This window comes from Gekko japonicus, unplaced genomic scaffold (assembly GCF_001447785.1).
Source record: "Gekko japonicus isolate JY-2015 unplaced genomic scaffold, Gekko_japonicus_V1.1 scaffold1527, whole genome shotgun sequence".
NCBI lineage: Eukaryota > Metazoa > Chordata > Lepidosauria > Squamata > Gekkonidae > Gekko > Gekko japonicus.
This window is the reverse complement of record NW_015161997.1, coordinates 395,270-410,101: the sequence shown is the minus strand read 5'-3', so window position 1 is coordinate 410,101 and position 14,832 is coordinate 395,270. Positions and strand designations below refer to the sequence as shown.

At 46.8% G+C, this 14,832-nt stretch overlaps 1 protein-coding gene across 1 annotated transcript in view; it reads right to left on the bottom strand.

Moving 5' to 3' along the window:
- MKL2 (MKL/myocardin-like 2) overlaps nucleotides 1-14,832 on the bottom strand; it is a 152,204-nt gene that overhangs the window by 4,642 nt on the left and 132,730 nt on the right. Inside the window, exons 11-15 of the mRNA XM_015405428.1 lie at nucleotides 12,018-12,265; nucleotides 9,852-10,005; nucleotides 4,856-5,869; nucleotides 3,001-3,147; nucleotides 539-685 (exon numbers count right to left, since the gene is read on the bottom strand). Coding sequence (XP_015260914.1) covers nucleotides 539-685; nucleotides 3,001-3,147; nucleotides 4,856-5,869; nucleotides 9,852-10,005; nucleotides 12,018-12,265 — 1,710 coding nt within the window. The remainder of the gene's footprint in view (nucleotides 1-538; nucleotides 686-3,000; nucleotides 3,148-4,855; nucleotides 5,870-9,851; nucleotides 10,006-12,017; nucleotides 12,266-14,832) is intronic.

The following is a 14,832-nucleotide window of genomic DNA, read 5'->3' as shown; positions in this document are numbered from 1 at the left end:
CCATCTTAACATTTGAGAGGTTAACATAAGAACATAAGAGATGCCAATGCTGGATCAGGCCAAAGGCCCATCCAGTCCAACACTTTGTATCACACAGTGGCCAGAAATACCAGGTGCCATCCGGAGGTCCACCAGTGGGGCCAGGACATTAGAAGCCCTCCCACTGTTGACACCCCCCCCCAAAGCACCAAGAAGACAGAGCATCACTTGCCCCAGAGCCCCTATCTATACCTTGTGGCTAATAGCCACTGATGGACCTCTGCTCCACATGCTTATCTAATTCCCTTTTGAAGCCGTCCATGCTTGTAGCCGCCACCACTTCATGTGGCAGTGAATTCCATGTGTTAATCACTCTTTGGGTGAAGAAGGACTTCCTTTCATCCATTCTAACCCGACCGGTTCTGTGCTGCAGCCTGAATATTGCAAAGTGCCACCCTCCAAAGAGCGCCTGTGCACTGTCAGCCCCTCGTCTGAAACAGTAACAGACAAATCCTCTCTCTGGCACTACTTAGCTGGTGGTTCAGAGAAGGAGATGTACCTTCTGAGGAGCACTGGGTCCATTTTGCACTTGGCTTCCTGAGTGAATGGTTGCACTTGACGCCTGACTAAACAAAGGCTGCTGGAAGGTTGTCACAGATTGATTTTGATAGGAGAACATTGCATTGGGTGAGGTAGAAGGAAATACCTGTAAAAACAGAATTTATTTAAACCTGTTATATATACTTCAAATAAAACAAACATGGTTTACAATGACAGCAAAATAGTCTCTAATACAGTCAGTGGTTACGACAATAAATCCTAAAGGAAATCAAGTCTGGAGAGAATCCAAATGCCTTATCAGCTTTTGAAAAGCCTCAAAAGATGGACAACCATGATGGGGAAAAGACTACTTTGTGCTCCCATGGATGAAAATTACTGTGGTGAGTGAATCTGTTGTTGATCTTAAGGGCCAAAGAAACAGTCTTGGTGTGGGAGGGAGTGTTCTCTAAAGGACGGAGCTAGCTGTGTAATGCTTTAAATCTCTGAACTACTAACTGGACTGGGCTTTCAAGCTGGTGATCTTCTTGCAATATAGTTTGGCACTGGTGGATCCCTCACAGTTAAGATGAGTTAGTCATATGATACACCAGGTGCAGGCTATGAACACTCTTCAAAGGCAGTCCCCTATGGAATGTCTTGCAACAGTCACGCCTGAAATTTACAAACGACTGCTATCAGACCCAGTCATCCAAAATAACCTGCTTTAGTACTGGCTAAATAGCAGCTAAATAGGAGCTGCGGTGGCTCAAGTGGTTAAGATGCTGAACTGCAGGCTGTGGAAGGTCGGTAGTTCAGCAGTTCGAGACCCGAGTGCGCCGCATGACGGAGTGAGCTCCCGTCTCTAGTTCCAGCTCCTGCCAACCTAGCAGTTTGAAAGCAAGAAATTGCAAGTAGATTAATAGGGACCACTTCGGTGGGAAGGTAACAGCGTTCCGTGCGCCTTGGCGTTTAGTCACGCCGGCCACATGACCACGGAAACGTCTTTGGACAGCGCTGGCTCTTCGGCTTTGAAACGGAGATGAGCACCGCAACCCTAGAGTCGGACTCGACTGGCTTTCGAGCAAGGGAACCTTTACCTTTACTTTAAATAGCAATTGCCATGTTCCATACCAACAGTGTGACTGTGCGTGCGTGATCCCAGAGGACCCTCTGTGGGTTGTCTTGGGCATCTGAGAGCCCACTGCACCCATGGGCCTCCACGTGTGGATTATCTCAGTAGCCAGAGTATAGCTGTGTGCTAGTGAGTGGGCAAAAGGGGCTGCTGGGTCCCTAAGGTGAGGTACAGAGGCACCTCCATTCAGGGGGGAAGCTGTGCCAGCTGGTGAGAGGTATGGGGCTGAAACCAAGGGCTTATCACCTATCATCATTCCCCTCCGTTAAACGAGGAGCCTTCCTCCAACAGAACAGGCTTGTGTGAGGTTGTACAACCTTCAACAGACAAGACGGTTTCATTATAAAAAGTTAATGGTCTGCTTGAACGGGCCACAGCTTCAAATAAATCAGGCGTTAAGTAAGAGACGTTTTATGTCAGAAAATCTGAACGTGATTGAGACGCATTGTCATTTAACTGAGTACTACTGAGAAGATGCAAAACTGAGTATGTAGTTCACTTATCGAGTTCTTGGTGAAGGACTCTCCTCATGTGTCACTGCTGATATGTCAGCAAAACAAATGTTCAGGAACGTGGGATTATTTGTCTGCTCTACAGAAAGCTGCACACCCCAAACCAAGGGGACTTCCCATCAGGCATCTGAGAGTGCATTCATGCTACTGCTGTTCCGGGTCACACAGAGAAACTTCAACCTGAATCTAAGGGACAGAACACCACACCTTAAAAAGGATATTATAGCTTTGGAAAAAGTGCAGAAAAGGGCATCTCGAATGATTAAAGGGTCGGAACACTTTCCCTATGAGGAAAGGTTAAAGCGCTTAAGGCTCTTTAGCTTGGAGAAACGACGACTGAGGGGTGACATGATTGAGGTTTATAAGATTATGCATGGGAAAGAGCAGGTAGAGAAAGAGGTACTTTTCTCCCTTTCTCACAATACAAGAACCCGTGGGCACTCCATGAAATTGCTGAGCGGTCGGGTTAGAACAGATAAAAGGAAGTACTTCTTCACCCAAAGAGTGATTAACACTTGGAATTCACTGCCACAGGAAGTGGTGTCAACAGTGGCAGGGCTTCTAATGTCCTGGCCCCACTGGTGGACCTCCTGATGGCACTGGTATTTCTGGCCACTGTGTAATACAGAGTGTTGGACTGGATGGGCCTTTGACCTGATCCAACATCTGCGTCTCTTATGTTCTTAATAAAGAAGTGCAATACTAAGTCTGGAAGCCACTTCCACAGTATATCCTGTTTAACGTCAGACCCTATACCTAAAGAGCACATGGGTAAATTTACAAGCAACGAGGAAGGGAATTAACTTGCTGCAGCTACTCATGTGGCAAATCACCAACCTTTCTGTTCTGTGGTGTCTGACCAAGCACATGCTGTTGGGGACTGTCTGGTTTAGGGGGTGAAGCGTGCATCTGCGGCACGTTCTGGACCAAGCCGGAAGAAGTCGATATTTGTGCCACGTTTAGAATTCCTGGTTGTGGTGGAGCCTACGGGAGGGAGAGAATGGCTTGATTTCACAGGAGACAGAAAACAGCAGCTTTAACAGCAGCAGCAGCAGCAGCGCCTCCTAGGCACGTGCCGCTCAGCTTTGTCCCTTGGCCTGACACATGAAACATGCAGTGATGCCACAATGCCAGGTCAGATCAGGTCACTGGTCCCTCTTGTCCTGTTCTACGTGCCCAGGCTGCCCGAGGCTGCCCAAAGTCTTCTGCAAAGGTCTTTCCCAGGCCTGTTAGTAAAGTCCCTTTCAACCAGAGTTGCTCAAGACTGATTCTCGGACCTTCTGCATTCAAGCCATGCATTCCTTCTTTGAGTAACAGCGCCTCCCATAAGATGACAAGATGTCTTCTTTAGAGACAAAGAAATTAAGCACTGCAGGGGGGGAAAGGGAGCCCTTTATTATGCTATCAACACACGGGAGGTTCTGTTGGCCTAGCATCTGCATGTGTTCCTCGTAACGCTTCAGAAAATGTGGCGGGAGAGGACTTAGATAAAACCTAACAGATTTAGGATAATTCCCCTCACCTTATTACTTGCCTGGACTCATCTGTATCCAACTCCGTGTCAGCTAGGATTTATTGCAAGAGTTCAAAAAGATGCACTTGAGTCACCAGCAGTCTTCCAAATTACAAGAATGTGCACCTTCTTTAAAAAGTATGAACTTGCATGTGCAAAACATCTAATCTTTTATTAATCTCTGTACACACAATGTTCCCTCACTAGAGGATTTACTTACTATCTGCTCCTTTCTCCCCTTGCTGTTCCCTTAAACCCTCCTCAACCTTTGACAGTGGAATGTGAAAGGCGGACCACAGTTGCAGATGGAGCAAAGCCACCAAAAAGAGCATCCAGATGTGTCCTAAGCAGTCCCTTATGAAAAGCCACAGGTACAATTCCTTCAGGTCAGTTGCTCCTCTGAGCTTACTGAACAGGAGATGTTCAAACTGGATTTTGAGTAGTGATATCCGAAAGTACTCCCCTGGTAAACAGCAGCATGGGAGTGTGCGTCTAGATTTGGATCGAGGGAGTTTTCCAAAAACCTCTTTCCCCTTACACCATTTTCTTGACTTCAGATGGCTTCCCAGAGTGGCTCTTTACTCTGCTGGAGGAAACACATACCACTTATGTTTTCCTCCTATGGAGGATCATATAAAAGTTGGGGAAACGGTGCAAGGAGAAAAGGTTAACCCTTCTTTTTCATGTGGCAGCCCTGACTCTAATGGCCTCACCTTGCTGCTCTTTACCAAGTAAAAAGGTTTTCATTGCTAGAATATGCAATCTCCAGCATCCCATCTCCCAAAACATTCTTTTACAAGATAGTTCTTTGTTCTTTTGTTGGTCCAGCCATACAGTATTTAAAAGGTCAGTATTTTATGATCCCTGAATTCATAAAAAACAGGTTGCTTATCAGTAACTGGTGATCTTCGAGTGGTCATCTGTGCATTCACACCCATGGGTTTAGTGCGCACGCGCTGAATCGATCGGTGCTGTAGCAAGCTCTATTTTAACGGATTTTCGCGCCTAGTCCCACTGGGCATGCGTGATCGATTCAGCGTGTGCGCACTAAGCCCATGGGTGTGAAGCACAGAGACCACGAAGATCTGCTAGTTTCCCCCAGGAAATTCAGTGTAGAAATGACCTGCGTTTCCAATGGCTCTGATTCAAGTGGCCCAAAGCAGAGGAAAGCTTTCCTACCTGTACTTGGACATTGCCCACGGGGAGCTGCACTGAGGTGGCTGGATTTGGACCCTGGAGAGAGAGCGGCAAAAGCAGTTGTGCTGTTCCTTGTGCAGTAAGTACAGCCTGTGGCTGAGCCACCATGGCTGTCTGAGGCTGCCTGTGCGAGCTTACGTAAAACTGAGATATGATGTTCTGGGGTTCCGCTTTGGCCAAAGGAACCTCCTGCTTGATAACAAGAGCCTTTTTGGCAATGAGATTCTGGACTCCCACTGAGGCAGGTTGTCCCAAAGATTGGCCGGCTTCAGACAGTGATTGTCTTCCGTCAGAGCAGTCCGCTAAAGCACCTTCCTCTTTGACTGCGGGGCTGCCATGCTTCCGATTCAAAGTGGGTGCCGCTGAACTTGCAGGGGTCTGGGACGGCTGCTGGTGACCCCTTTTTTCCACTTCGAGCTGCATTTTCAGCACTTCCACCAGCTTCTGCTCTTGTTCCAGTTTTTTCTTGAGCTCTTCAATTTGCTTCTCTTTCTCTTTAAGCTTGCGGTCCTTTTCGGCCGCTGCCAGTTCGGTACTTGGTGCACTCCCACCAATGTGGCCATCTTCACCGGCAGATGCTCTAACAGGTGACATGCCCGGGAGATGTGGTGGTGACATCAGAGTCATGATTTCGGTTAAAGTGTCCGCCATGTTAGTGTCATCTGTGCTACGATTCGACTGCTCTGAAGGAGATGGGGAAATGGGCAGAGAGGAACTGAGGCATTCCATATAGGTTGATTTGCTGCCAGTTCCGGTAGATGGGTTTTCCGAAGAAAAGCAGCGAACAGAAGTAACTGTTGGCTTATTTAATGCACTGACAGGGACTGCGGCAGCCACTTCCCCGGGATTACTTATATTGTTAGCGGCTGGTGCACTGCTTGTGCTGACAGAATTATTATTAGGATCCTGATAGAGTTTCAAACGTTCAATAAGATCCATTTTAGTTCCGGACACAGGTAATCCCCTTAGCTTTAGTTCCATTTTCAGTTCAGCCACCTGATATTAAAAAAAAAAAAAAAAGGTAAGTGAAAAATTAGGCTGTGAAGGCCGACTAGCCTCTCACAAACTCCACATGCAAGCTCCAACACACACGTGAGGCTCCTGCAGTCATGAGGCTTCCACATTCACTGTCACCTCGGTTACATAACCTCCTTTGCATGTGCAGGAACATCATTAACATTACAGTACAGAGGCAACTTGGAGCTGCGGTGGCTCAAGTGGTTAAGACGCTGAACTGCAGGCTGTGGAAGGTCGGTAGTTCAGCAGTTTGAGACCTGAGTGTGCCGCATGATGGAGTGAGCTCCCGTCTCTAGTTCCAGTTCCTGCCAACCTAGCAGTTCAAAAGCAAGAAATTGCAAGTAGATAAATAGGGACCACTTCGGTTTGTCAGCATCTCTCAATGTCCTCCACACTGAGAGACAAACCCTCTGGTCTCTTGCAGGAAAAACTTGTTCCCCTCTATAGAGGGTTTGTTTCTCAATGTCAGTGCGCCTTGGTGTTTAGTCGTGCCGGCCACATGACCACGGAAACGTCTTCGGACAGCGCTGGCTCTTTTGGCTTTGAAATGGAGATGAGCACCGCAACCCTAAAGTCGGACTCGACTGGCTTTCGAGCAAGGGAACCTTTACCTTTACCTATAGAGGCAACTGCCTGTGCCTAAGTGAGAGCTCTTTTGAAGCCCCAGATCAAAGGCAAAGTGCTTAGCTTGTTTGGTATTTTGGAGGAAGAATTTGTTTTCTGTTACAGTAGTTATATATCTGCATCTCTAAGGCACAGAGGATTTTTTTTGTAGCAGCCAGAATCTTATGTTTAATATTAAGTTTGTAGTGTTTGATGTGATGTTATTTTAAACCTACTTGAACATATTTTTGGAGAGAATGGTGCGCAAATGTGTGTAATAACTAACTGAGTAATTAAGAAAACCACCCAAAGTGTAACACAGGTAAAACGGTCAGCTCAGGACTTTATACTTTGAAGCCCAGCAGGTGGGCCATGATCAAGCAAAAGGTTAAGTGCATGAATTTACATTTTTAAGTACAGAATTGTAAAGAAATGATGTACGCTCAAGAGCTCTGCAGTTTTATTAGTGATAATGTCTTGTCTGCAGGATCACAGTCCTTTGCTAGGTGTGTGTGTGTGTGTGTAATCAAATGACTGAAACGACTTTCAGTTTCCTGTTTTCCTCTATTGTAAAAGCTGAGAATCTGCTGGCTTCAACCCCCGAAGACTGACTAGAGGACTCACTAGAGGTCTCTCTCCTTCCACGCACAGAAGGCTTTGCAAAATATCTGTGAAGCCAGGACACCTTAGCAATGACCTCATTCATTTTGAAGCACCAGCTGTGGTTCAGGCCAGGCTCTTCCCTAACTAAGTTAAGGTTAAGGTAAAGGTTCCCTTGCTCGAAAGCCAGTCGAGTCCGACTCTAGGGCTGCGGTGCTCATCTCCGTTTCCAAGCCGAAGAGCCAGCGCTGTCCGAGGACGTTTCCGTGGTCATGTGGCCGGCATGACTAAACACTAAGGCGCACGGAACGCTGTTCCCTTCCCACCGAAGTGGTCCCTATTTATCTACTTGCAATTTCTTGCTTTTGGACTGCTAGGTTGGCAGGAGCTGGAACTAGAGACGGGAGCTCACTCCGTCATGCGGCACCCGGGTCTCGAACTGCTGAACTACCGACCTTCCACAGCCTGCAGTTCAGCGTCTTAACCACTTGAGCCACCGCAGCTCCCTAACTAAACAGATGACCAATTCAAGAAGGTCATCAGGACTGTTATTAGTCATTTACTAAAAACCCCTTGTCTTTAATCCAGCTCTTCCCCCAAGAGACTCGGGGATCTTGTGCATAGCTCCCCCTGTCCTCACATCTATCCCCATGATACCCTTTGTGAGGTGGGTGAAGCTGAGAAACAGCGACTGACCCAAGCTCTCCAGTTAGTTTCATAGCCGGCCTTGAATCTGGGCCACTCCAGTCCAAGGCCAACAAGCTCTCCACTACACTGCTCCAGTGGTCAATTACATTCATGTTTACACCCAGTTATCTCCCAGTTTGTCAGCATCTCTCAATGTCCTCCACATTGAGAAACAAACCCTCTGGTCCCTTGCAGGAAAAACCTGTTCCCCTCTACAGAGGGTTTGTTTCTCAGTGTCGAAGACATTATAACACCAAGGACATTTTCTCAGTGTCAAGGACTATAGCACCAGACAGGGGCTTCCAGTTGCCTATTTTACAACAGCTTACAGCTCCTCGATTAGGTTGTGCCTTTATGCTTGCGTGATTCAGTGTCTTCCCATCAGAGGGAGATTTGTGAATCTGCCTTACCACAAAAGAATCTGCCCATGCAGTAGTAGGGAACCAGAATCGACTGCTCGTATTCTGCCTCAATGTGAATTTTATGTCAAAGCGCAGGATGTCTTGATTAGCCCTGTTCTTCATAACGGGCATAGCCCTCCCAAAAGTGAGGCTTGTCTCCCTTCTCTTATCAGATCAGTGTTCCCATATTACCCTCTCAGTAGCAAGGTTTCTTCTGATTGCTATGAGAATCAGGGAATATAAATTAAAGTTCTGGAGAGGTTATTGATTTGGATTGTACTCTGTATATTTTAGGAGCTGCAGTGGCTCAAGTGGTTAAGACGATGAACTGCAGGCTGTGGAAGGTCGGTAGTTCAGCAGTTCGAGACCCGAGTGTGCCGCATGACGGAGTGAGCTCCCTTCTCTAGTTCCAGCTCCTGCCAACCTAGCAGTTCGAAAGCAAGAAATTGCAAGTAGATAAATAGGGACCACTTCGTTGGGAAGGTAACAGCGTTCCGTGCGCCTTGGTGTTCAGTCATGCCGGCCACATGACCACGGAGAAGTCTTCGGACAGCGCTGGCTCTTCGACTTGGAAACGGAGATGAGCACCGCAACCCTAGAGTCGGACTCAACTGGCTTTCGAGCAAGGGAACCTTTAGCTTTACCTTTTTACCTGGATATTTAAATACTGGTTTTGTTCAATTTTAATTCATGTCAATAAAGGTACTGACTGTCTTTTGTGAGATTTGCTTTTTTTCCACAGAGAAGTCCGCTGCTGACCATACTACAGTCAGGAGCTGCCAGAGGAGCAATGCCTTGGGATGAGGTCACGTTGTGGGGCTGTTTCTTAATGCTCTTAATGCTAGAAACGGGAGAAGACCACATAGTTTGTTTGACTCTGGTTTAGAATCTATTCCCTTTATAGCAACTGCAGGGGGAGAAAAAGCTTACGGAACTCTGCTAACTCACATGGAAAAGTTATCACACTTCTGGAAAAAACGCTTGTTTTGCTATCTCATGCACCCAGTATTTCCCAGGACTGATATGTTTCAGGACAGCTACACCACAATAGAACTTCCAGCAAGGTCAAAGTTTTCCTTCTCAGGTCTTTTAAATGTTAGTTCGTGGCCATGTTTCAAATTTAAGCATTAAGGTAGTTAAAAAGAAGGAAAAGGCCCTCAGAGACACGGCAAAAGAGGCAAAGCCAAACCTGATATTGTTCGTATTTCTGATGGACTGTACACCTTGCATTTGCAAATACACTTTGCTAATTTTATCTATTTTTATTATTCCCAGTGCTATGTTATCTTAAACCATATAATGCAGACACGGCTTGTCATTTTTCTGCCTTTTACACATACCAAATCTTCGCTTTGCCTGGCTTAAACTGATGCCAAGCACCCAAGATTACATATAACATTCAGGGAAGGTATTGCTTCTTGATCTTTCAGCCACCTTCAAGCATTGCCTTCTCTGGGAACTGGCTTTTTCATGTCATCATGCAATGCCAGACTACATGATCCCTGGTTGGCTGGAAGAAGACAACATTTTCAAAAACAGGGCCAAAAGAGCTAAATGAAGTTGTGACGTGGGGGGAGGGGTTGAGGAAAACATCCTCTCACTCCACAGAAAGCATTCCCTCTGCACCAAAAACATTCAGTTCTGAAAAGTCAGAGCAGTACTAGGTTTACCTTTAAGTCATCCAGGCTAGGAGGCAGAGGTCCTGGTTTTCTATTGGAGATAGTATTGTTCTGTCTTTGAGTGCTGGCTGCAGTTGACAATGTACTACTGTTCAAAGCGGTCAGTTGTCCATTCCCACTGGTGCTCTGATTGTCATTCACCGGCCTTCGGAGAGAAAAAAATACACACAAGACACAACTAAAGCTCATACCAACGGCTTTCTCTTCTGCTACGTTACATTATTTTAAAAATCTCAAGTAAATGTCCATTTCACTCAAACATTTCTTGTATGCTACATGAGCCAGACTATAATATTAAAATATTATATATGAAAACTGTTTGAAGGAATTCATGTCGGAATGAGATTTAAATATTTCATACACTGCATCCAAAAAAATGTTTTTCTATGCATTGAACCACAATGCAGTTTGAACTAACCGGCATGTCATCATCCTGAAACGGTTGTGCGTGAGCTGACCAGCATTTTCTGGAGAAGGAAAAGTGGCAGCCAATGTTCCCTCTAAGCTGTGGAGTCTTGTGAGCAAAAATTCTACTTCGTGAGCTACTGGCATTCAAGTTGTGAGCAAGTGATTTGACTCCTGCATAAATTAGTCTGCTCTGGAGCCATCCTCCCTGAGCTAGGATGAAAATGTGTGCGCTGGAGGCTAAAAAACTGTGAGCTAGCTCACACTAACTCAGCTTAGAGGGAACACTGGTGGCAGCCTACCTGCTCCTGGCACCTTTCACAATCCCCAGATCGAGGCTCTGCCCACCAGACACAGTTCAGCTTTGGTGTATGAAATAAATACCTCCATGTCACATGTCCAACATGAGCAGTAGCTCACACTCGGCAAAACCATGGCGCTATTTCTTTCTGGTGGCAGCATCTAGCAGCCCAGCCCTCAGATGTGCCGGCATTTAACTGTGCCAAGTAAAGTTAGTCAGTATTTTGAAGTCCGTTTGGACTACAGGCTTTGGAATTCACACGGTGTGTGTAAATCTGGGAGCTGATCCTGGTCACGTTTAAGTGGGCAATGCTGTACTTAGTACTATCACAGGCCACCCTCCTAACAGACACCTCTGATTCATACACAGTGCTGTTGAATCATCTTAAAGTGCTGCAGTGTCTTGCAGGCATTTGTGTGCCCAGCTGTGCCACTACAATGACCCTTGCACCAGTTGTATCCTTTTCCCCCCTGCACAGCAGATCACAGACTTGGGTTGCAGAGTTTAAATATTTAGACGTTATCGGTATTAACATGAATGTATGGCATGAAGCTTGTGCTGTTCCCACACATGCAGAAACACCACAGGTTCCCCCCACCCAATGTTCCCTCTAAGCTGTGGAGTCTTGTGAGCAAAAATTCTACTTTGGTGCCTGCTACACGGCAGGGAAACCACGAGGCAAAGCGCGGCTAAATAGAGCCGCTCCAACGTTGAGACGCTGCGGCGGGATCCCACGGATCCCCTGGCTGCGGCGCCTCTTCTCCCCGGCAAGAGCAGACGCCGGGGAGGACGAGCCCGATGGGAGGGGGAGGCTGCCGAACTGCGCATGCCCGAGCATGCGCAGTACGGCCGGGGGCTGGGATGCGGCGGCGCAAGGACGCGCCGCCGATCCCACGGCCTGCTTGGGGCGCTCCAGACGGCTGCAACCACCTAGATAGGTGGTTCGTTTTTGCAGCGGGGTATCGCCATTTGGGCCGGATCAGGGACGGAGACGGCACGCTCGCCAGATGTTGAGGTGGGATTGCGGCCGTTTGCTCCGCCCCCGTTCCATCCCGCTCCCAGCCCAAATGGGCTCGTATGAACAGGGCCTTTGTTGAGCTACCAGCAGTAAAGTTGTGAGCAAGCGATTTGGCTACTGTGTAAATTAGTTTGCTCTGGAGCCATCCCTTCCTGAGCGAAAATCTGTGGGCTGGAGGCTAAAAAAACTGTGAGCTGGCTCACCCTAACTCAGCTTAGAGGGAACACTGGCCCACCACCCTTCCTCAAACTGCTCTCTTCTAGCTGAAATCTTCTTTAATGCAGCAACCCAACTTTCTCCTCGACCTGCCGCAAAATCCCACAATACCCAAGTGGGCCTGGGCAGCAGAGATTTCTCCCTATCAGAGGTTGGTTTCGCTCCCATGGAGGATTAAAAAAAATAAAAAGACAATGCTTGCCAACACTTGACATACTTGAGCGGGGCAGGAAGAATCGTCTGATAGTTGTAGTGCTGTTGCTGTTGGCTCAGGATCTGCAGTTGCAAGAAAAGCTGCTGCTGCTGGAGCAAGCGGGCATAGTTGGAGTCCATCTGCGGCTCGGTCTTCTCACCTTTCTGGTCTGGGGGGATGTACTGGTGGTACTTGAGCTTCTTCACTCTGGGCTTGGGGTCTTTGGATTTCTTGCTCCGGGGCTTGTCACTCGGGTTCTTGGGGTGAGGTTGCTATTCGTAGATGGGAAGCAAAACAAAACAAAACAGGTGCGAGTCACCCACACTCACAATGCAGACGCTGCGCTAAGCAGAGAAACACCCTTCTAAGCTCATGGACTTCAACGGACTTAGGAAGGAGTCATTGTACACTTAGGATGCCATCGTGAATACCCCTCCAATACAGTGGGAATGTAAAGTGTGAGGGTACTATGGACATTTCCCCGGGGACTTGGTAACGGAGCAATAACCTGTTTGCACACCGTTTTCGTTCCAAAATCAATCAATTGCCAGGGGCAGTGTGAAAAGCAAGTGGGCACATCTAAAGTGACAAGCAACTGAAAAGGTCCCTGTACTCCACTTACTGATTCGTGGTAATACCTTTAATTAAAGGCTTGCCCACCACCACCATTCATAGTACTTCCTGGTTGGATTAGTATGAAATCTTTTGAAAACCATCCAGAAACTTTAGTTGGTTCAAAAGGATAACAGGTGCTAGCCACAGAATATGTAATACTTGTATTACAACCGCTTCACTGTCAGCATTACCCCTTAAAGACATAAAGTATCTGGGTCCAATACATTTAAGGAAACTCCTGCTCCCTTTTGAACCTTCTGCTGAGGTCTATGAGCATATCCTTACTTACTTCCAATGTCTAGGCAATACTCAAATCAGCCTGCAAAAAGCTTTGCAGATAGGGACACCCTTATTATGGAATGTTTTATGTTTAGCAGCTCATCAAGCTCCCCCACCCTACAAGTCCATTCAGAGGTTGACCAAGACTTGTGCAGGGGAGTTGGGACCTCAGCAGGGTATAATGCCATAGAGTCCACTGCCCAAAGCAGCCATTGTCTCCAGAAGAACTGATCTTGGTCATCTGGAGATCAGTTGTAATAGCTGGGAAATTTTCTGTAGGGGAAATGATGTGGTGTGGGTTGGGAACACGGTGATTTCTGGGAGATCTCTAGGCCCCACAGGGAGACTGGCAACTCCAGTGACCGTTTAAGGGAAGATTGGGAGATGTATTTTATCGCAGGACACATTCAATGACTCCCAACAGCAACAGCAACCAGTTTAGAATGTTAGCGGCAAAGGCCAATCAGGCCACATATGCAAATGACCTCTGTGTTCCGACTGGCTACAGAAGAGAGAGGAACTGCAAACTGTTTAGAACGTTGGAGGTGGGACTCAGGCAACGCAGCCAGTGGATAGGGACAGCTTCTGAGCCAACTGATTTAGGAGCGTGTGGAATGTTCAGAAAGTGCCACTCCACTTCACAATTATATATAAGGAGAGATTCTGTACACTGTGCTCCCTTTGGCTTTGTTGTTGAGGGGACAAAGTGGCACAAATGAATAAAACGGGAATGAATTCCATGCTCCTCATTTCTCTGCAGTGTGCCAAGTCTAGGCATTAGGCAGATAAAAATGAGAATCAGTGAGAGAACACTTCGATCTTGATTTCTTCGCTACCTTAAATTCTTAGGATTACTGGAAATAACTGTGCTCCTTCACATACTTACACACCTATGCTATTTCGGGGCGTGAAGTTTTTTTAGGCAACCTGCCATCACTTGTATAATTCGGCTTTGCTGAACAGCCTACTATGAGAAGCGGGATTGATCTTTTGTCCCTTAGCAAAGAGAGACAAAGCTATGTGGTTTTTTTTACAGGATTATTACCTTATGACCCCTAATTTCAAGAATAAAACAAAATTACTAAATGACCCAATGGCACATCTTAAGTAAGTGCCCTCCCCCTCCCTGAGTTAAGTGCAACCACTGAACATATTTACCAACTGCTGGCTGAAAGGCATTTATTTACTCCTTTTACATCCCATCCTTCTCCTCCAGTGGGTGCCCAAAGCAGCTGACACCACTCTCCTGTCCTCCACTTGATTCTCACAACAGCCCCATCAGATAGGCAAGGCTGAGAGCGTGTGACTGGTCCAGGGTCACCCAGCAAACTTCTATGGCACAAGTGGGGATTCAAACCCAGGTCTCCCAGATTCTTGTCCAACTCTTTAGCCACTGCCCTGCACTGGATCTCAGGGGGGAATGCACATCCCCACACACATCCCTCCTGAGCCATGCAACAGAGATGTGCCCATCCATTTCTGCACCAGCACTGCTTATACACATACTCCCAGGCATGTATCTTCCTTCCTAGATCTCCCTTGCTACTTTTAGCAAATGTCTACACAGTATACACACTATTTGTACTTATGTAAATTTCCAGCTTTGCATGCCTGCGTATGAAAACCAACAAGGTGTCATACTATTAGCTCACACTGTCCTGCTGCAGACAATTTAAAAGTGAACACTTAGGGAGGCAGAGGAGAATTTTAAAAACATATTATTTGTAGCAAGGAAACAAGTTTAAAACTATCCCCCCCCCGCCCCAACCATAATCTCTGAAAACCTCAGAGTAACCTATCCCATATGCTCAGGGAATTAACTCATCACAGAAATATTTGATGTATTTTTCTAGTAATAAAATCAAGAAGGAAACCAACACTGTTGGCCACCAAACTAAACAGTGCCTTGATTAAAGGTTGTCTCTTTGTATTAGAGAGAATGCCG